This window comes from Heteronotia binoei, chromosome 2 (assembly GCF_032191835.1).
Source record: "Heteronotia binoei isolate CCM8104 ecotype False Entrance Well chromosome 2, APGP_CSIRO_Hbin_v1, whole genome shotgun sequence".
NCBI lineage: Eukaryota > Metazoa > Chordata > Lepidosauria > Squamata > Gekkonidae > Heteronotia > Heteronotia binoei.
The window spans coordinates 161,285,481-161,309,191 of record NC_083224.1 but is presented as its reverse complement, the minus strand read 5'-3'; the positions used below and the strand labels follow the sequence as shown (position 1 = coordinate 161,309,191).

The window sequence follows — 23,711 nt, the reverse complement described above, 5'->3', positions numbered from 1 at the left end:
GGTTTTTTCTAAAAATTGGCAACCACAAAAATGGTATATAGGCAGGCAGGAAATTGTGCAATCCAAATGCTTTAAATATTTGGGCATAACCTTTAATTACAATCTCAAATAGGCAGTTCATCATGACAGAATAATAAATAAAGCTAGTTGTTCTTCATCTCAAATTAAACAGTTTTATTATAAAAAAGGTAACCAATGTTTGCCTGCTACAATCAGAGCTTTTAATGCTAAAACACTATCACAAATTTTGTATGGCATCCCTCTGTGGATTAATACTCTGAACCAAAAAATAGAAAACATCCAGGCTGCATTTCTGCGACAACTTTTAGGAATCCCCAACTGTGTTCCTTATTTTGTAATCTGTTCAGAAACAGGCTAATCTCTGATTGAAACAAAATCTTGGACTCTAACTTTTAAATATTGGTTATGGATATTTTATAGGGCTGAACCAGCTAGCTTGCTCAACTACCTAAAAAGAGACCCTTATAATGCTGCTTGGCAAAATGGAATCATGTCGAAGCTCAAACACATGGGAATTGCAATTGACGATCCATTTTTAGCTGATGAATCTTATAATTTTAAATTTATCGAACAGAGACTCTTAGATCTAGAATCTCATAAACTGTGTCCTGTCCAATTTTATACCTGCTCTCCTGCCTCACTTGGACTTGATCAGACAGCCAGGAAAATGGCCAAATATTTATCTGAACTAGATAATCCGAAACATCGGAGAGCTTTTATGCTGGCTAGAATGAATGCATTTCCCCCCAATGTTCTCTATGGGAGATTTCTTCAAGTCCCCTTTAGCGAAAGACATTGTCTATGTGGGTCAAGCTCGCCGGATTCCATCCAGCATATTTTATTGAACTGCCAAATGTATACTAATCTCCAGAAGGTTCTGTTAGATAGTCTTTCCTTACCGTCCTACATTCAAGAAAATAGGATTAATTGCCATTTCCTATTAAATGACAACATAATCGATATCACAAAAGCTGTTGCCAAATTCTTGTCTGAAATTGTTAAAAATTATTCTAAGCAGGTTTTATTGTGATCTTAATCTTAGTTTAGCCTTTTATGCTTTGAACAGACATATCTGATTGTTGTTTGGTTGGCAAGTCTCTGTATATCTCTTTTCGTTATGTTAATAAAGGTGTGATTGGATTGGAGAAGCAAAATTGAACTCCAAGGGAGTTCCGGCCATCACATTTAAAGGGACAGCATACCTTTTAAAATGCCTTCCTTCCACAGGAAATAATGAAGGATAGGGACACCTTCTTTTGAGGCTCATAGAATTGGACCCCCTGATCCAATCTTTTTGAAACTTGGGAGGTATTTTGGGGAGTGGCACTGGATGCCATACTAAAACTTTGATGCCTCAATCTAAAAAAGCAGCCCCCCCCCCCGAGCCCCAGATACCCGCAGATCAATTCTCCATTATTTTCTATTGGAATAATACTCCATACGGAATAACAGAGTTCTTAGCAGACATTTCCCTCCCTCCCCTTGCTTTCTGATGACCCTGAAGTGGGGGGAGGGCCTCCAAACCAGGGAATCCCCTGCTCCCACCTGGGGATTTGAAACCAAGCAAAACCTGTGGAATAATTAATGAAAAAACTCAATACACAACTAGATAATTTTACTGCAAGATTTTTTTAAAGAAAAAACTCATTAACTAAATTACGAGTCAGGATATCTGAATGCAGCCTTCAATTAGGAAATGGTGCTTCACCAAAGAGCCACAAACAATGAAGCCTGACCAAAAAAAAAAAAAAGGAAAAGGAAAAGGGAATTTATACCAAAGAGGAGGAAGCTGACTGTGAACTATGGCCTGCTCCCAATTAAGTATAATTTAGAATGAGGCAGTACTGTGTCTTCATGAGGCCTTTATCTTAATATGTAAAGGGGACTGATCTTTAGGGCCTTACCTAACTTTTATTTAACTTTTGTATTTTTAAATGAAGTAAACATAATATTTTAACATTTTAAGCTTAATAGTTCACTAGTTTGGATGAGATTCCAACTAAAAGCAGGACTTTTTTGTAGCAGGAACTCCTTTGCATATTAGGCTACACCCCCCCCCCCCCCCCCAATGTAGCCAATCCTCCCAACAGCTTACAGGGCTCTTTTTACAGGGCCTACTGTAAGCTCTTGGAGGATTGGCTATATCATGGGTGTGTAGCCTAATATGCAAAGGAGTTCCTGCTACAAAAAAGCCCTGGACTTTGGCTGATAAGAAGAGCCCTGCTAGATCATACCAACCAGTTCGTCTGGAGAGCCAACAACAGGATACAGATGCCAAGACTTCCCCTGATGTTGCCTCCCAGCTCTGGGATTAAGAGGTTTAGTGCCTCTGAACATGGAGTTTCCCCTCAGTCATTATGGCTAGTAACCACTGACAGACCTATCAATAAATCTAATTCCCTTTTAAAACTGCCTGTGTCTATAGCTATCCCTACATTCTCTGACAGTGAATTCCACATTTTAATCACTTGTTGTGCAAAGAAGTATTTCCTTTTGTCTGTCCTGAAGATATTTTTGCTTGGAAAGAGTAATTGTGCTGAATCCCTATACAGATCACATAGACTATTTTCAACACCTCATGACCCCTGAGTGATGCACAGGCACATACAACCATTTTATAATTAACATTGTTTATTTGTTAGCAAAAAAGCACAGTACAATGTCACCATAAGTAAATTTTAAAAACCTGATTTCTTACTTGATCTTTGGTTTTTGATGAAAAATAGCTTTAGTCTCTCCTTGAATGTATTGTCATTCATGTAGAATTCAACTTGTACCCTATAAAGTTAAAACACAAGTATTAGACTTAAATCTTAGCATATTGGGTCACAAACCACTACATATCCCACATATTTACTTTTAGCATCTGTGCAATATAAACCAACAAATGCAGACAATTAAATAACATCCACATGTCTATTTGCATATTATTTGGAGAGGTAATATTCTTATGGAAATTCTAATGTGCCAACAGGAAACTTCTCTGATCCTGGAAACTCCATGTACACTCTCTGCCTCTTGGGATATTAACAAGCACAGAGCCAGGTAATGACTTCAGTCGCCTTGATAGCAGCGAATTGGCCTGTCACCAGGTAACTAAAGGGTTGCCAGGGACTAACAAAAGAACATTAATGTTACCTGATGGATGGAAATTTCTCTCTTCCTCAAATGTGCTGCGTAGAAGAATTGGTTACACACTGCAGGTTTATTACACTCAATGAAATGGAGGCTTTGCAGATTTGTATGTCCTCCAGAAACCACAATTATGACATTTAAAGCTGAACTACATGCTACTATGTATGCAAGTTCACCATCGGGACTTGCAACCATACTGAAGCTGTGAGTTCCCAGTGGAAGCTCCATTTAAAAACCACTATGGAGGCTCCATTCGGATGAGGAAAGCTCTTGTCTTCCTTCCCATGCAGTTTTCCCAAGCTGCAATGGTTCCAGAGGGGGCATTATAAGTAATTTTGGGAGTCTGCACAAGCAGGCATTCAGTGCATGTGGAGCTCCTCCAGGACAAATGAATTTTGGCTTTTGAGCCCTTCCTCACCTCACACTGCAGTCCTAACCTGAATCAGCACTCTGTATCGCTTTTAAATGGGGACTCACAGCTGCAATATGGCTGCAAGTCCCTGTAGCAAAAGAGTGCACTTTGGCCCTCAGTTTCACCACTTCAAGTGGTGAAAGTCAAGGGTGCAGTCACACTTGCTAAATAATGCACTTTCAATTCACTTTCAAGGCACTTTCCAGCAGGATTTTGCTGTGTGAACACATTCTTAGTGATGAAGTAGTAGTATGCAAATAGGAAACAAAACCATGATTTTTTCTAAGATGGCTTGCTTTAACCCTTTCCTCCCCAGTAATTCATTCAGCAGAAAAAGTCACCCTGGTCTACTTTAACCCCTGTTGGAACTAAAAATTGCTCAGAGGGTGGCTTTTCCCACTGCAAAAATCCCAAGGGGGGAGGTCTAAAACTCCCTCTCTCACTGTTCTTCATCTTGATAAAGCAATTTTGGAAGCTGCATTTGGAGAAGAAAAACAGTGGTTTAAAATAAACAAGGAAGCCTACAACTCAAGTGTTTTACCAGAAAGTGCCTCTGCATGGAAACATTTCCCTGTAAAAAAACGAAGTGTATAAACTGAGCCTTAGTGAAACTAATATAGTAGCACTTTAAATCCTTTCTTTGATATCATGACATGTTCCATCTCAAGACTTAACTTTTCAAGGGAATTTTTAGACAGATGAATAAAAGTGTAGGCTTTCACAGATCTGGGCATTTTAACTTGAAAGAAAATAAATGTTACCACTTTATTCACACAGTTTGAACTTGCATATCTATGTTGTCAAGAGGAAAACAACAGTGGGATGTGACCTGAAAGAACAGGATGTTAACAGTAAGAGGTGAGGTAATGCTAATGAGGTGAGCAAGTGGCAGGGCTAATCACTTTCTTATGAACTCCAATTATGAGCGGCTTCTGTAGCCTGAAATTGCCCTTATTCTATTCCCCTTTGCTTAGGAACCTCAGCTGCCAAATGACATTACACTGTGGTGGTTTCTATGACAGGAAAAATAAATAAATTCCAAAAGAGCATGTCATTATATTAATGCTACAGCACCCTTTCAGACTCCAATGACAACTTGTCAGGTGCCCTGGTTCAAGAGCAACAATGGCTCTGTACTCAATAGCGGGAGTCAAAGAACGATACCTGCAGTAGAAGGGGTAGCTGGCAGACAGAAAAACAGCCTGGAGATACAAAAGAATAGTTGATAAAGGGTTCTATATTACCTCAGTGGCACAAGAGCTGTAGCATTCTACTTCTTTTAGGTAACATGTGAGCCTTTGGAGGTATGTAAGAGTAGGCCTTGCTCCTTTCCAGACTGGCAGTTTTCTAAATGTTGCTGTGGGAATGGGGAAGACTCAGGGCACGGGTCTTTCTTATGGGTTTATTTTCTAACATTGCTCCAGTGGTGTGAGAGGAAGAAGCATTGATGTAGCTACTGAATCACAAAGATAACTTGAGAATTCAGTCTTGCAGGCTTCTAATGACAATGAACAGGGAATAAAGCACACCTCTAAGCTATTTAGGGTTGCCAAGTCCAATTCAAGAAATATCTGGGGACTTTGGGGGTGGAGCCAGGAGACATTGGGGTGGAGCCATAAGCAAAGTTGTGACAAGCACAACTGAACTCCAAAGGAAGTTCTGGCCATCACATTTAAGGGGACCACATACCTTTTTAATGCCTTCCCTACATTAGAAATAATGAAGAATAGGGCCACCTTTTTTGAGGCTCATAAACTTGGAGAGCATTTTGAGGAGACTCATCAGATGCCACGCTGAAAATTTGGTACCTCTACCTCAAAACACCGCCCCTCCAGAGCCTCAGATACCCCGGGATTAATTTTTCATTATACCCTATGGTCCAGCAGACATTTCCCCCCTCCCCCCCCCCGTTTCTGATGACCCTGAAGCTCCAGAAGGCCTCCAAACCGGGGCTCCCCTGCCCCTACCTGGGGATTGCCACTTCTACTCACGAGTTGCTGAACTTTCAAATTTTTCACAGTAACACAGGGTAACCAAAGATTCAAGTTTACCTTTACACTATGCAAACGACCTCTGCAAGGATTGTGTAACAAACGGAGGGTCTGAGCTCCTTTCACAGCCATGTTGTCCTGCCTCCTCCCCCCCCACCACTCCCCTTCAGCCTTAAAGATGCAGACACACCATCCAAAGAGGAAGGATTTCTCAAGTAAAGACTGAAGCCTCCAGAGGGGAAAAGGCACATGATGGCTGTGGGATGGGGGAAGCCAGCTGACTGGGGGCGGGAAGGAGCATGGGAAACGGGAGAACCCCCACTGGGATCTGGGGATTGGCAAGCCTAAAGCTATTCAAGCAGGTAGTAGTCAAGTTAGAAATGTAAAATTTCTGGGAAAATTTGAAACCACAGTGTGGGGAGGGGGTATAACCTAGAAATAGCAAAAGGTAGGAGAGGGGAACTGAAATATATATTCAACACCTACATTCTTATTAAGCCTAAGCTTGTGTTACTGCTTTAATAACAAGAAACATGTGGTCTAAGTTGGCATTTTTATGAAGGTATAAATGCCTTTGCTTTCTACAAGCAGAACTGTATATGCATCCATTTCTAAAAAGAAAGTACTGGAAACTGTTGTCCTTAAGCTGCCTTAGCACATGCAACTTTTTTTTTTGCCATATCAGAGGGAAACAAGTAATTACAATTAACCATGGGGAAAAAAGTGACTCAAATATCCAAGCATTTTCCCACATTCGCCCCACAGACCTGCATGAACTGAAATGGCCTAGTTCTGCCTTGCTGACATGAAACTCTCTTCTTGCTCCAGATAACCTGAAAATACACACACCATAACCTCTAGTACTAGACTCTCACAGTCTTCAACAAAAAGGCTATTCAGCTATTCCATTAGCATGCATTATCCTCTAAGGCTCCTCTCTCAGGTAGGACTGTGTGTAGGTTAGGAGGCTGTCTGCTTACAGAGCCTGGCAGGTAATAGAAGAAGAGATTGGATTTGTAGCCTGCTCTTCACTACCCAAAGGAGTCTCAGAGCAGCTTGCAATATCCTTTTCCTTCCCTTCCCCGCAACAGACATCCTGTGAGGTTGGTAGAGATAAAAGAGATCTCACAGAAACTGCTCAAGAGGAACAGCTGTCTGAGAACTTGTGATTGACTTAAGGTCACATTAGCAGGTGCACGTGGAGGAGTGGGGAATCAAACCTGGTTCTCCCAGATATGAGTCCACACACTTAACCATGCACATAAAATTGTAAGCACCAGCACCCTCCTTAAAGGACTGGGACCTTTAAGGTGTAGCTGGACTGGGACCATATCACTCCAGCCTTGTTCCATCTATAGTGGCTTTCAATTTGCTTCTGGCCTCAATTCAAGATGCTGGTATTGATGCTTAAAGCCTTCCATGGCCTGGGACCAGCCTACTTTAAGAAGCACCATCTCTCATATGAAGCTACCTAGTCACTCAAGTAATCTTCAGAGGCCCTGCTTCCATTGCCCACCACCATCTGAGGCTAGATGGGAAGCAACCAGAGGAAGCACTTTCTCAGTCATGGCAGCAAAATTTTGGAACTCCTTCCCTAGGGAAATTTGTCCATGTCTCTCTGTTGGTGTATTCCATCAGCAGGTGAAGTTTTTTGGTTGCTGTTGTTCATTTTGTAGGGATGCCAGTCTCTAGCTGATTTCACAGGCTCCTGTCCACCACCGACCAGCTGCCCAGCAGGGGGAAGCCCGACCCTCAAGAATGACCACTGGTGGCCACCCCCTTCCTCGCCTCCTGCAAGATTTAAAGGGCTCCCCAGCTGATCAGCAGGAGCACATAGCCCACCAATCAGCTGGAGGGTTCTTTAAATCTTGCAGGAGGAGAAGGAGAGAGATGGCCAGTGGCTGCATGCCTGAACTCTAAGTGTCAAATTCGCTTCTTGGAGCTCAGGCATTCGGGACACCAGGGCACTCACTTGCAAAAAAACCATTTAAAGCAGAGGTGTAAAACATGCGGCCGGGGGCCAAATCAGGCCCCCAAGGGGCTCCTATAAGGCCCCTGAGCAGCTGGCTGTCATCTGCTTCCTTCTCCCTATCTCTTGCTTCCTTCTGCATAACAGCTTGCTTTGCAAGGGTTGCTCAGTCATGTAGGAGCTACAGAGTAAAACCTTTATTTCTCCATTAGCTGAGACTCCTCCCTTGGAGAGGAAGAGGGGATGGCAGAGCTTGTTTTTCCAGTCTCTCTCAATCGCACAACAGAGCTACTCTCTTCCTTCCCCCTCCTGATCCCCTGGGATCAGGAGGGGGAAGTGTATACACACACACAGGGCTTTTTTTGAGCAGGAATGCACAGAAACGCAGTTCTGGCTGGCTTGGTGTCAGGGGGTTTGACCTAATATGCAAATGAGTTCATGTTGGGCTTTTTCTACTAAAAAAGCCTGTGTGGGACCATGGTGATGTCAGGGAGTATGGCCTAATATGCAAATGAGTTCCTGTTGGGCTTTTTTTTTTCAAAAAGCCCTGTATGTATGTATGTGTGTGTGTGTGTGTGTGTGTGTGTGTGTATATATATATATATATATATATATATATATATATATATATATATATATATATATATATATTTAATTGTGTTTGTTTGTGTTCTTTATAAAGTTTATATCTCTGCTACCTAATTTTAAATAGGTATACACAAGGCCTGGCCCGACACAGCCCGGCCCAACCTAACATGGCCCGGCCCAACAAGGTCTCATTAGATATCAGATCTGGCCCTCATAACAATTGAGTCTGACATACCTGATTTAAAGGGTCCCTTTTTGCAGATGGGGGCTGCCCATGCCTGAATCACAAGTGAATTCATTGCTTGGAGTTCAGGCATGCAGGGTGCTAGTGTGCCCGCTTGCAAAAACTACTTAAAAATATATTTTTAATTAAAATATACAACTGGCTTATAATCTAGAAATAATAATAATCAAATCAGAAGTGGGCTAAAACACTGAATGAAGGATGTGATTGTCTAGACTGGCCCAAAAATGAAATGGTTTGTTCTTTCTCCAAAAATGGAAGCCATTTTTCTAGGTAGGAGGCAGGACTGTTTTCAGATTCATTACTATTTTCAGATATTTTATCAAATATAAAATAGTCCAAGTCATTTATATACCATTGATCAATGGTAGGAAGGATAGTATTCTTAATAATAATATATAATAAATTCTTCCATTGCGAACAGTTAGATGTTTTGCTGCCATAAGAAATAATGAAATGAAATGTCTTTTTTCAGGGGGGACATGATTCTCATGTCAAATGTGCTATAAAGCTATAAATGGAGTCTCCGGAATCAATAGAACCAAGATCATTTGAATTTGTTTAAGCACCGACTGCCAGAACAGCTGGATCACTTTGCATTCCCACCATTGGTCCAAATAGGTACCTTTAGGGTCTGAACATCTCCAACACTTGGGAGGAATGTTAGGGTTCATCATATGCCAAAGAAGAGGAGTATGGTACCATCTAGGAAGAATTTTACAAAACATCATTTGGATATTTGATTATTTTGTTGAGGATGTAATTGAGGTCCAGACCTTTCCCCATTGTGTGCTATCTAATGCTATATTTAAGTCCTTGTTCCAGTTAGACTGGTAACTTAAAGGATAGGTCCCCTTTAAAAGGTTCTTGCAAGCTGGCATTGTTGGCATCTTCCACAGCCCTAATATGATGATGTCATTTCTGTGTGACATCATCATGTTGGGGACATCCTGGACTGCCCCCCAAAGTCCCCCACCAGCAACAAGGCATGACCTCACAACCCTATAGCCATTTAGTATATACTCCTAGTAACGTTAACAGGCCTAGTTCTGGTGTGCGTTTGTTTGTTTCATTCGATCACTAGGCTGCCCATTCCCTGCAAGCAGGGCTCAGGGTGGCTTACATCAATTTATGTGTTTTTACTAAATTATTTTACAATATTAAATGTTTTTAGTTGTTCAAATGTTGTACTGTTTTTATGTACACCACATTAGAGACCCTGATGAAATAGAAAGGCAGCAAAAATGTTTTAAAGAAATAATTATAAATAAATTGGGTGATTGGGCAACAACATGACAAATCAAGCTGAACACAAGTAAGTTAAAGGTGATGCACACTGGAACAAAACATTTTGAGTTTAAATTTATTTATTTATTTATTTATATTTATTCCCACCCTTTCCCCACCAAGCAAGGCTCAGGGAAGCGAATGGATTCTGAACTGGCTCAGGCAGAGAGGGAACGGGATCTTGAAGACATGTCCTTGAAAAAGTTGACGCATGCTACTGCAGTGGTGAAAAAGGCAAACTCTGTGCTGGGGATTATTAGTAAAGGACTGAAAATAAAATGGCCCGTATTGAATTGCCCTAGTATAGATAGATGTATGACAAGTCTCCATTTGTAATGCTGCATACAGTTCTGAAACCTGTTTTTAAAATAATGATAAAAAATTACCGAAGAGCTGTGGAAAGTGCAAAACAAGTGTTTTATGGGATTGGAGCACCTTTCTTATGTAAAAAGGCTAGAGTCTGGGACTTTTTAATTTAGAAAAAAAACCCAAGCAGGAGGGGGGCATAATGGTGGTGGATAAAGTGGACAGTGTGTGTTTCTTCTCCTCCCATAATAACAGAACTCAGGGGCATCCACTTGATCGACAATAGAGTCAAGATGATTCTTTACTCAATGAGTAATTAAATCCTGGAATTCACTGCCAGTTGACATAGCGATGGCCACATGCACAGATAGGTTACAATGGGGGACTGGATAGAGTCACGAAGGATAGGTCCATCAATAGCTGCTAACCAGGACTTTTTTTTTTTTTAGAAAAAGCCCAGTGGGGACTTATTTGCATATTAGGCCACATCCTCTGACATCACATTTTTTTTTTTTAGAAAAGCCCAGCAGGAATTCATTTGCATATTAGGTCACACTCCCTGACACCAAGCCAGCCGGAACTGCATTCCTGATCAAAAAAAGTTGCTAACTATGCTAACCAAACAAAATTACTGTATTCAGAAGCTGTCAATTTCCAAACACCAGTGTTAGAGGCAAAATCAGGAGATAGGTATTGTTGAACTGAGCTCTATGTTGACCCTTCAGGGCAACTGACTGGCTGCAGAAGGAAGCAAGGCTGTGCATGACTAGACCGATTATTAGATTGACCCAGCAAAGCTGCTCTTATGTTCTTAGGTTAGATTTCCCAAAGGAATAATGCCATGAGTTTACAACACAGGCAAAAGAATATTATCCCGCACCTAACACAATAGGAAAACATTGCTATTTTTAGTTCAAACAGCACCCAGAAATTCAAACAATTCCCTTGCCAAATCTTGTGATCATAATAAAAAAAAAAAAACAGCATACACATCATCTCAAAACCAAGAAAGCCATGTTGCTTGCAAAATGAAGGATTTACATATTCAAAATCATTAAACAAAGGTGTGAAGAGCCAAACATAATTGGGTATCAGCCAAACCAAATGCAACAAGAAGTCAATGGGAACATAATTCATAAAACTTCAACAAAGCTTTCCAAGATCCAGAGCTGAACTGACAGATACATCGTCTGTCAACACTTCATTCATCAATCAACCTAACCTGCCACCAATGTCTAGACCCAAAATATGTTACCACATTTCACAACAAAATAACCCTGTTAAAAATCCTTTAAAAACACATCTATTGATGATCTCCTATCAGTCTCCAAAAAAGAGAAGTTCAATTTTAATTTGCTTTTCAATCTAGCCTACAATGATATGATCTCAGACTTCCCTTGCAGCTGAAATTCTTTCTGGGCACAAAGGTGGGGCAGTTACATAAAGACCAACTGGAACTCTGATAATCCTTTACCTCATTACTTCTGGATGTGGCATCATTATTTCGAATCCTTTTTTCTTTTTTAGTTTTATGCACTGGAAATAGTTCCTGCCTTGGGGACTGGCCGCACTTTAGATGGCTTACAGCTTTATACTACAATAACCTTCCAACTAACTGCATTTGGAAGACACTTTAAGCCAATTAAAGCACATTATGCCATCTATCAAGAAGGTCTAATGTGCTACAATAATTGCCTGTGCCTGGCTGCAATCCAGCACACAGTCATGTACAATTAAAAAGCTAGGGTCAAGTATGCCATAATTAAATGCAGGATTCACAACACAGAAATATGGTGCTGTTCATACATGCTCCAAATAGAAGAGTTGCAGTAAACTGGTTGTATAGCGTTGTCCTCACAGATACTCTTGGAGATTAAAAGTAGGTTTTTTTTGGGGGGGGGGGCGGGGGGGGCAAGTACTTTGGGGGAATTCCAAGTACTTTCCAAACATTACATACTAGGTTGAATTCCTTCTAGATTTCCATTGGCACAAGGAGGGGGTGGGATTTCCACCAATTCTGCCATCTCACAGCAGCCCCAAATACCCTGGGAAAAGGTACTTCGGAGGGTGGGGCGGGCTTCCAGGAACAGCTTGAGGAAGATCAGTGAAAATTATCCCTTTCCTTGTGCCCAAAGAAATCTAAGCAGAATTCAAGGCATTATATTTCCAACAGATTTGATATAATGTTTCTGCGAAAAATCCTGCTGCCAGCATTTATCATTAATGGAACTTACAGGATACTCAGATTTTCTAAAGGCTTTGAACACCATTAATCCAGAACAACTTCTCATCTGCAGCGTTTCCACTGAAACCAGCATGTGTGCATTTCAGAATTTTGGAAGTACTTTCATACTAAAGTGAAATCCAGTTCAGCATTCTAATGGTGTTTCCTTTAAGTACCATACATGGTATCCAGCCATATCACCATGGCTTCTTTTCCAGTGCTACATATTACATTGTCTAATATACTTTTTGTACTAACACTAGTGAAAACGCTTGAGCACTGGTTGACCTCCTGTCATGACCCCCTCCAACCAGCTCAGCAACTCCAACTTGGGTCCTCGAGGAAAGAGCCTGAGAAGCTAATGCCATAGGCTGAGGAGGACCAGTGGGACCAGAGAAAGCCGAACATGGCAGATGTGCCAGCAACCCACGAGGCCACCCTGTCAGAGCCTGCAAGTGAGTCATTGACATTAGCCACTGAGATAGCCACCAGGATTCTATGGAGCCGGTCTCCCAGTCTCCCAGGACACGTTCCCACTCTGCACAAACAGCAACAGCAGAAGAAGGCCCAAGTCGAGGATATCCATAGGCATGAAGTGTCACACTGGCAGTGTGCAACCCCATCCTAGAGCCATGCAGTGAAAGTGATACTTTCTCACAGGGTCCTGGCCAAAGCATAGCACAGTTACAGGAGCTTCAGTGCCTGCCAGCAGCGCAGCTAAACATGCCTGCCTCTTAGCTACTTCAGCTGAGGCTTGGGAAGATTGCTTTGCTGAATCATTTGGTACACTAGGCACAATTCCTGTGCTCCAGTTCCTTGCCTCTTGTTCCAGTCCCCTGGTTCTGGTCCCCAGTTCCTTTGCTTCAGCTCCAATTGTTGCAAAATCCAGGCCTGTCAGCACTCCTCCAGAAGACATCTGACCAGCAGTGCTCCCTCTAAACTGAGTTAGCGTAAGCTAGTTCACAGATATTTAGCCTCCAGCTCACACATTATTGTCTTAGCTCAGGAAGGATGACCACAGAGCACAATAATTTCTGCAGTAGTTCACAATTTTAATGCCAGTAGCTCACAAAGTAGAATTTTTGCTCACAAGACTCTGCAGCTTAGAGGGAACACTGCTGACCAGGACTGCCTACAGAGCATAGGACATATACCCTTATTTTAAAAAGACTTCTTTATTGTAGTGCAAGCATGTGTAACATGGAATTGTATAATAGGAAATATTTGCAAAATCAGACATATTTAATTGTGGAACTCAGAATATGTCAGTTTTCATTTTTTTTTTTTTTTTTTGGTTCCCAGAACTCAGAATTAAAATCAGGGATGAACTTCTGAAGATTTCAGCCAAAGTTACTTAAAAAAAAATCCAGTATGTCTTCTTAGGTGTCACATAATCATTGTAGTCCAAGCAGAAACTGCCTTTTGATATACAATTATCAGTATTTGGAAATAAAACAGCTTTAAAAAAAGTTATTAACCTTTGCAATCAACAAGATTTGATGAGAAATGTTTCCTGCTGAATAGACCAAGCCTTAACCTAATAATGCTGCCTTAGCATCAACCCAAAAGAAAACCAGTGGGAGAACATATTTATTGCCCTATTCCAAAGACAGTTTGGAATGGTTTGCTTGAAAACCATCTGAAGATACTCCAGGGGAGAGAACACATTATAGATCTTCTCACTGTACACAGCAGGGCTCAGGAAACCATGAGTGTCACATCATAAATGCACCTTGAAAATGCTTTCTGGTGCCTGCCCAGAGCCCCAACAGCCCACCAGCAGCCAACAGAAGATAATGAGAGCTCTGGCTAGGCAAGCTAGTGAGTCAGCCTGCTCGGCCTTAGGAGGTGGGACTGGAGCTGTCTGATCAATTAGCTCTTGATCATCAAAACCCCTGAAGACTTTTTTTAGGATCAAGAGCTATTTATCAGGCACCTCCAGCCCCGCCTGCTACAGGGGCTTTCAACATTCAGGGAAGTTGGTCAGGAGGCCTGAGTGTTCATTCTTTTTACCCTCTCCAGAGGCCTGGAGCCGGGCTATATCTGCTAGATTTTCCACATGCACCAAGAGCCCAGTGTTGCAGCCCTGCTTAAAAAGCTGGAGCACACCAAGGAAAGCAGAGGAAGAGCCCATGATGTAGAGACAAGGATGGAGTGAAGCACAGAGGGAGATGTACATGAGTGACAGCAGGAAGGAGGACGAAAAAGGCGTTTAAAAAATCATGTTTGATTGGGATTGGGATATTTGGGTTCAAATTCTCTTACCATGTAGTTCATTGTGTGTCTTTCTACCAGTCATTCTCTCAGCCTATCCTCCTTTGCAGACTTGTTATGCAAATAACATGGAGGAAGGAAAATGTATGCCATCCTGAGCTCCCATAAATAAGGTTACCAACCCCCAAGCGGTGATTGTAGATCTCCAAGGGATTGCAATTGATCTCCAAGCAACAGAGATCTGTTCCCTTGGAGAAAAAGATTGCTTTGTAAGGGTGGACTCTATGGCATTATATCCCATTTCTCCTTCCCAAACTCTGCCCTCCCAGGCTCTACCCCCCAAATCTCCAGGTATTTCCCAATCCAGACCTGGCAAGCCTACCTATAAACCCCATAACCCCAAGATGGGGTTTCCCCATCTTGCATGTGATTAAGTAACACTGACCCTGCTATCCACCCCTTCTGTTTCAGTGCTGCACACTACATCTGGAATCTAATCTGCTGTAACAGTCAAATAAGGGATCTAGATGACAGGGCATGGCTAAGAATAGTTATGGCAGCTTTTTGTCCAGCTGTTTCAGGAGATCTAAAAGTATATTATACATCTAGTATCTATGATGAACAGGGAAACCCCTAAATGTACCATGCATATTCTAGGAATAAGTCTAATAAGATAATTGTTTCTAAGCATTCTAAGAGTGTTCATTATAGCTTCCCATCCGTGACTCATAATAACCTGAAATAAATGTGTGGGGGAGGGAAAATACAATCTCTTGCTTTTCCTAAATGGTGTCCTTGCCTTTGAGATTCGTTCACTCCACAAAAAACATGAAACAGAAACGGCAATATAAAAAGACAAATTTATGTATCATCCAACAGTACCTCAAAAACACAAAACAGTGTTCTGTTGATTTTTTAATTTTTCCCCCTCCCAACTGCCTGAAGAGGTTTATTTTCTCTGTTAAGGCTGATCATTGACAAGAAAGAGTCAGCGGGTGCTCTTTTCAATCTACAAGAACACATCTTCTCACAGCAAGGCTACACTCTTAGAATCTCTAATGTTCAGTGCTCTTGATCTGGAGTCGCATGAGGGCTTCAATAGTGATCCTCTCCCCCGCCCCAATCAAGAATGAAGGAGCAGGCAGTTACGGTCTACAAACAATGAAGATGAATTACTTAAAAACACAGAAAGGAATGCACATATCAAGCCTGCATCTGATGCTTCCGAGTTTCGCAAAGAGCAACCCCACTGGATTTCATTACGCATCTATCTTGTTCAGCATGCGGTTTCCCACAAAGGCCAACTAGAAAGCTCTCTGGAAGTAACCAAGCAGTGCTTAAAGGTAATGACTCTCCCCAGATCTCAGTCGCCCCATCACCTCAACTGATATTCAGTGGCATATTGCCTCTGAATGTTCGGTTTCCCTTATTGATGATGTTCCAGAGAAGCCATGACTACTCTTTAAACACTGAAATAAAACAACAGACTGCAGATCAGACACAAGAGCAGCTTAAATCCAGGGGGAAAGCCTCTGTCCCAGCCCTCCTTTGACCTTCCAAATGGGCAGAATGAAAATAGGTAGAGGGTAAGATTGTGGGTGCAAGTGTCACCTCCAACCTCTCTTGTTCTCATTTCAATGGATGGATTCTATAGCCATGCAGAGAGTGCCTTACCCTTGCACACCTGTCTATGTACAAGTTCTTTGCATACATTCCAATAAATGAAAGCTCGGGGGGCAGAGCTTGCTGCTAGGATTGTGATTCTTTAAATGCATAGTTGTTCTACCCCTTTCCAACACCTGAAGAGGGGTAGGCTCTTGTAACTGATATCTAAACTGCTTTTAAAGTTGAGGGAGTTACATTGGGCACTGAGGACAATAAAAACGGCCTCTATCATGTCACCCCGCAGTCGACGTTTCTCCAAGCTAGAGTCCCAAGTGTTTCAACCTTTCTTCATAGGGAAAGTGTTCCAGCCCTTTAATCATTCTAGTTGCCCGTTTCTGGACTTTCTCCAATGCTATAATATCCTTTTTGAGGTGCAGCGACCAGAACTGCACACAGTACTCCAAATGAGACCACACCATCGATTTATACAGGGGCATTATGATACTGGCTGATTTTTTTTTTAATTCCCTTCCTGATAATTCCCAGCATGGTGTTGGCCTTTTTTATTGCAAACGCACACTGTCTTGACATTTTCAGTGAGTTATCTACCACGACCCCAAGATCTCTCTCATGGTCAGTCTCTGCCAGTTCACACCCCATCAACTTGTATTTGTAGTTGGGATTCTTGGCCCCAATGTGCATTACTTTGCACTTGGCCACATTGAACCGCATCTGCCACGTTGACGCCCACTCACCCAGCCTCAACAGATCCCTTTGGAGTTCCTCACAATCCTCTCTGGTTCTCACCACCCTGAGCAATTTAGTGTCATCCGCAAACTTGGCCACTTCACTGTACACTCCCAACTCTAAATCATTTATGAACAAGTTAAAGAGCATGGGACCCAGTACCGAGCCCTGCGGCACCCCACTGCTTACCGTCCTCCACTGCGAAGACTGCCCATTTATACTCACTCTCTGCTTCCTATTACTCAGCCAGTTTTTGATCCACAAGAGGACCTGTCCTTTTACTCCATGACTCTCAAGCTTTCTAAGGAGCCTTTGATGAGGAACTTTATCAAAAGCTTTCTGGAAGTCACGGTAAACAACATCTATAGGGTCTCCTTTGTCCACATGTTTGTTCACCCCCTCAAAGAAATGTAACGGGTTAGTGAGGCAAGATCTTCCCTTACAGAACCCATGCTGAGTCTTCCTCAATAACCCGTGTCCATCAATGTGCCTACTCATTCTGTCCTTGATAATGCTTTCTACCAACTTTCCCGGTATTGAAGTCAGTGGCGTAGGGAGGGAGGGGCGGGGGGGGCGGGTCGCCCCAGGTCTGAGGCGTCTGGGGGGCCCCTTGCCAATGCCAAGGGGCCCCTCAGAAGCCGGCTGCCTAGCGTCCCCGCCGCCGCCACTCAAGTTGCTGGCGTCCCGCCTTCGCCATCCGACCGCCTCCCGGCCCAGCCCGCCTCCGTTCTCTCGCCCCCCCCCGGCGAGCGCCAAAAGCGGCGCGCCCCCGGGCGCCGGCCCGAGATGCCCGCCGGAGCGACGATGCTGCACTGCAGCGAGGAAGCGGAGTGGCGGGGAGGGGAGGGACCCAGAGAGCCCAGCTGCCTCCTGCCGCCGCCTTCACGCTCCTCGGCCGAGGAGGAGCCGCGGCGGCAGCAGCGGCAGGAGCACATGGAGCGGGCGAGCCGGCGCAGGTACCGTATTCCCCCGCCGTGACGCGCAGCCCCAAAGGGCGGGGGGGGTGTCCCGAGCCGGGCGCTGCATCCTCCTATATATGCAGCATCCTCCTGTTTATATTTCTGGCCCCACCAGTCTAATCTACCGGCAGTGACCTCCTTACAGCTTACAGAGGTGGTTTGCCATGGCCTGCTTCTGCATAACAACTCTGGGCTTCACTGGTGGTCTCCCATTCAAGCACAAAGCAGGGCAGAGCGTTTTAGCTTCTGAGATTTGACAAGACTGGGTTAGCTTCTCAACCAGCCAGGGCAGGCCAAACGTCTTGGGGTCCTCACTAATTAGCCCTTCCTTTCATGCAGTAGATCGCACTGTTCCTGCCAATCTTCTTAGATCATAAGTGGTCAGAATACCAGGACTTTCTATTATGATCCAGCTCCTCCTACTCATAACATGAAGCATGTGGGGGGAAAAGATCCCCCTTCTGGCCCGTTTGGAAGAAGACCCAAAAAATCTTACTTGGCCCTTAAAAGGCTGGATAGCCCAGGCTAGCCCACTCAAAACAGCTCTTGGAAGATAAGTGGGTAAGAAGCTAAACAGCTAAGTATCCATTGTCCAGTACCTCCCGGTGAGCGAAACCCCATCCCATCAGCTTTATTGATTTATTATTTTATTTAAATCACGTCTAGGCCATCTTTCCATCCAAACAGGGCCTTCAAGGCTTTTTAGCACCGCGCTAAGAAGATATTATTCTCCCAAGTTTTTCATGACTGTTGGTTTTTAAATTTATTTCTGATCTGCTTCATGCTCCTGCTGTCTCTTTGAAGGCTACTCATTGAATTTGTTGTAATTTTATGGATGATTAATGAGGGGTTTTTCTTAAAAAAACAAAAACATTAGTCTCGTTGGAGATCCTTTGAAAACTGGGATAGAGCTGGGCGCTGGGGAGGAGCCCTGCGGTGCCGCTTGCCAACTTTCCTGGGAGGGGAAGCCAGAAGTTCGAGTTTAGGAGGAGGGAGACGCGTGGCGCGGTGGGTGCTTCCGAGCCGGCGGCTGGGAGCGCCACCGGCGCTTCCCAGTGAGAGTTCCTGGGATCCAAGCCCCCAACTTGCTCAGAGCCCTTCATCAGATCCGACGCCGCAGTGAATCCGATTTCAGTGTCTGGGTTACTGGCAGGGTTTCCTCTAAGCCGGGGGTGGCTCTTTGACATGTCTTGGGTGGCTCTTGAAGCTCCCACTGCCTTGTTGGCCCGCTTGGAGAAGGCATTGCTCTCTTTCAATCACTTCTCCAAGCCAGTTGGTGGCTCGGAGAATGCGTCTAAAGTTAAAGTTGCTTTCTTTCCACCTCTCCCTCCTCCCATTTATTTGCCTGCCCGCCTTGTGTCTTGTGTTGCTCTCGGGCATTTGTACAGTTCTGGGTAGGAGGAGAAAAGGAGAGGCAGAGGCGGTTCCTTTTTTCCGGCTCTCCAACATCTGCTTCCCACTGGAAGATGATGAAGAAGATGAAGATATTGGATTTATATCCTGCCCTCCACTCCGAAGAGTCTCAAAGCGGCTCACAATTTCCTTTCCCTTCCTCCCCCACAACAGACACCCTGTGAGGTGCGTGGGGCTGAGAGGGCTCTCACAGCATCTGCCCTTTCAAGGACAACCTCTGCCAGGGCTATGGCTGACCCAAGGGCATTCCAGCAGGTGCAAGTGGAGGAGTGGGGAATCAAACCCGGTTCTCCCAGATAAGAGTCCGCACACTTAACCACTACACAAAACTGGCTCTCCAAACTGGAGCAAGGTGGTTTCCAATGCTGAGAAAATTGTGGGCTATCCGACCTCCAAGTCTTCTTTTATATTTGCAAAACAAAGCAGCGACACAAAAAAGTGATGCCTAGTTCTTGTTTTCTGTGTGTAGGCTATTTCATTATGTCACAGGAGGGACAAAAGGGGCTCAGTGGTGCCCAGAAGAGGAAACAAAAAAGGGAAGTTACATCACTTCCTGTTTCCAGCAGGGCTCCCTCGCAAGTGGTGGCCATCTTGCGGAAGTGACATCACCGGAAGTGACATCATATCCTGTTTCTGGAGGCGTGCACACACATAGGGGGGCCCACATAAATCTTGGGCCCCGGGCCCCCAAAGCCCTAGCTACGCCACTGATTGAAGTCAGACTGACTGGCCTGTAATTTCCCAGATCTCCTCTGGAACCCTTTTTAAAGATGGGGGTGACATTTGCTACCTTCCAGTCCTCAGGAACAGAGGCAGATTTCAATGAAAAATTACAGATTTTTGTTAGAAGATCCACAAGTTCAACTTTGAGTTCTTTCAGAACTCTCGTATGTATGCCATCCGGACTCAGTGACTTATTAGTTTTTAATTCGTCCATCAGTTGCAGGACCTCCTCTTTTGTCACCGCAATCTGACTCAGGTCTTTCAACACCCCTTCCAAAATTAGTGGTTCTGGGGAGGGCAAAAAGTTCTCATCTTCCACAGTAAAGACGGAGGCAAAAAATTCATTCAGCTTCTCAGCCATTTCCCTATCCTCCTTCAGTAATCCTTTTACCCCATAGTCATCCAAGGGCCCCACTGCCTCCCTGGCTGGTTTCCTACTTCTAATATATTTGAAGAAATTTTTATTGTTGGTCTTTATGTTTTTTGCAATATGCTCCTCATAGTCCCTTTTTGCCTGCCAGATCACAGTCTTGCATTTGATTTGCCACAGCCTGTGTTCCCTTTTACTAATCTCACTTGGACTGGTTTTCCACCGCTTAAAGGAGTCCTTCTTACCTTTTACAGCTTCCATTACTTTGTTTGTTAACCATGCAGGCCTTTTCTTATGCCTGTTTGTGCCTTTCCTAATTTGTGGTATGTATTTTATCTGAGCTTCTAGGATTATAGTTTTAAATAGTCTCCAAGCTTCTCCAAGGGTTTTGACCGTATTTACCTTTCCTTTCAGTTTCCTCCTCACATGCCTCCTCATCTCAGTGAATTTACCCCTTTTAAAGTTAAACATGGTTGTGGCAGTCTTTTTGAGCAGCTCCCTATTTATACAAATGGTGAAATCAATAACATTATGGTCACTGCTCCCAAGCTGCGCAATCACTTTTACATCTCTCACCAAGTCTTGGGCATTACTTAGGACCAAGTCCAGGATCGCCCCACCCCTGATAGGTTCTGAGACCATCTGCTCCATAGCACAGTCATTGAGAGCATCAAGAAACTCAATCTCTTTCTCTCGACCAGAACACATATTGACCCAATTAATCTGCGGGTAGTTAAAATCACCTATTACGACACAGGTTTTACGTTTAGCCGCTATCTTTAAGCCTTCCATCATATTATAATCGTCCTCTCTCTTTTGATTTGGTGGGCGATAACAAATTCCCATAGTTAAATTTCCTTTTGGGCCCTCTATTTCAACCCAAAGCATTTCTGAAAGGGAATCTAATTCTCTGACCTCAGTCTTACTGGAACGTATATCCTCTCTGACATACAGAGCCACCTCACCTCCAACCCTTCCCTCCCTATCCTTCCGATATAACTTATATCCAGGAATCACCGTGTCCCACTGATTCTCCTCATTCCACCAAGTTTCTGAAATTCCCACAATGTCTATGTTTTCTCCCAACACTAAACATTCCAATTCACCAATTTTACTTCCAACACTTCTAGCATTTGCATAAAAACATCTATAATTTCCCAGGCAAGCTAGGCCCGCCACCTTCCTCCTGCCGCCTAGAGACTCTGGCAGACAGTCCATACTGTTTGTCACCATCACAGTGGACAACTCTGATCCATTACCCGGTAGAAAAATAGCAGCCAACCCTTCATCTCTTTGAGACGAGTCCTCCCGAACCAGAGACATTTCATCTCCTGTAGGCTTTCCCCACAGATTTAGTTTAAAAACTGCTCTGCCACTTTTTTTATTTTAAGCGCCAGCAGCCTGGTTCCATCCGGGGACAAGTGGAAACGGTCTCTTTTGTACAGCTTCCGCTTGTTCCAGAAAGCATCCCAATGCCTAACAAACTTAAACCCTTCCACCTTACACCATCGTCTCATCCACACATTGAGACTTCTAATTTGTGCCTGTCTCTCCTGCCCTGCACGTGGAACAGGTAGCACTTCTGAGAAGGCTACCTTGGAGGTCCTGGCCTTAAGTCTCCCACCTAGCAGCCTAAATTTTTCCTCCAGGACCTCACGACTGCATTTCCCCACATCGTTGGTGCCCACATGCACCACGACCACAGGCTCCTCCCCAGCACTGTCTATCAGCCTATCTACTACACGCATAATGTCCGCTACCTTCGCACCAGGCAGGCAAGTCACCATATGGTCAGTACGCGGTTTCGCCACCCAGCTGTCTACTTGCCTAAGGATCAAATCACCAACTATTAAAAAAACCCCTCTCCCCCTGCCCAGGGATGGTTCCTTGGCGCGAAAGGATTCCCGCTCACCAACCGAAGAAGAGGTCCCTTCTGAGGGCGCATTCCCCTTATCCTCAGCATGGTGCCCTGTTCCCTCTCGACCCGCATGCTCTCTGGCAGCAACAGAGCTACTACGTTCAGAGCGGGGCTCATCTAATACGCCCCCGAGAGTCTTCCCCAAGTGCCTAACTGACCGTCTCTGCTTCTCCAGGGCAGTCACCTCGGCCTCAAGGGTAAGAACTCGTTCCCTGAGGACCAGGAGCTCCTTGCATCGAGCACACACCCAAGACTTCTGTCTTTTGGGCAGATAGTCATACATGTGACACTCAGTGCAAAACACTGGAAAGCCCCCAACCCCCTGCTGGCATTCTATCATATATATATATATATATATATATATATATATATATATATATATATATATATATATATATATATATATATATATATATATATATATATATATATATATATATATATATATATATATATATATATATATATATATATATACATATACACACACACACACACACACACACACACTCCTCTTTAAATGCTGTTTGTTTAAGTGGCTCCCCTTCTGGAGGGTCAACTTACCTTATTGGGAGAACAAGGAAATCAAGGATCTGGGTTCCTGGTCCTTAGGGAGCCCCTAGGCGAAGAGCCACAGGCCACGAGTCCTTTAGCTCGCGCCTTTGGCAAGGCGCAGCTTAAAATGCAAAGAGGGTGGAGCAGAGGCACTCCTAAGCAATCAGCAACAATCACTCTCAATCTCTTTCACCTTTAGCCCACTCAACCAAACAAAGAGCAAACAAAGAGCAGTTCCCCAGCTATCACAACTCAGAATTTTAGGCAGCCCCACAAACCTCAGAATGAAGACTTTCAAAACTCAGAAATTCTCAGGAACTTCTCCAGCTGTCTCAGCTATCAGAGCTGCTCTGCTCTGTTCTGCTCCTCTCAGACCTCTGTGAGATGTGCCTCTCAGACCTCTGTGAGATGACTTTCACAGTACTTCAGTCCCATGCCATGTCCCAGCTAATAATTTTCACATTCCTATCTCTTGTGCTCATTTTCTGCCTCTTCCCCCAACATGGGCGTATATCTCTCATTCTTATACATGCCCTTCCTATATATTTAAGTATTTGAAACAGTATATAAAACTGCATGAACAGATTTAGTTGCAGATGCATCAAGTAGGCAGCAAACTCCCATTAGCTAAATGTCAGCTGCAATCCCATTGTAAAAGGTTGTATCAAATTATTTGTCAGGTTTGCCCAGACAACCACCAGACTGTCAGCTTTACAGATTGCAGGACTGAACTCTCTGCATGCAATCAGATACATTTCTTAACGCAGAGAACTAGTAGGAGAGATACTAAAACTAAGGCAGTCACTTCCATTTCTTTTCAGCCATTTCTGTTGAATCTCTCAAAGTGAAAGTTCTGCGGCTGTTGCTAAACAACCTTTAGATATTGCTTTCCCCCACCCCCTACTTGGAAACTTTTGAATGCTGTAGAACAGGGCTGGCCAACGGTAGCTCTCCAGATGTTTTTTGCCTACAACTCCCATCAGCCCTATCCAGCATGGCCAATGGCTGGAGCTGATGAAAGTTGTCAGTC

The 23,711-nt window shown here is 43.7% G+C and overlaps 1 protein-coding gene across 5 annotated transcripts in view; it reads right to left on the bottom strand.

Moving 5' to 3' along the window:
* The window catches only part of KCNT2 (potassium sodium-activated channel subfamily T member 2), a 364,082-nt gene that overhangs the window by 227,125 nt on the left and 113,246 nt on the right, over window positions 1–23,711 (bottom strand). For all 5 annotated transcript variants that reach the window (XM_060232364.1, XM_060232365.1, XM_060232366.1 and 2 more), the window contains exon 2: window positions 2,720–2,799. In XM_060232364.1, coding sequence (XP_060088347.1) covers window positions 2,720–2,799 — 80 coding nt within the window. The remainder of the gene's footprint in view (window positions 1–2,719; window positions 2,800–23,711) is intronic.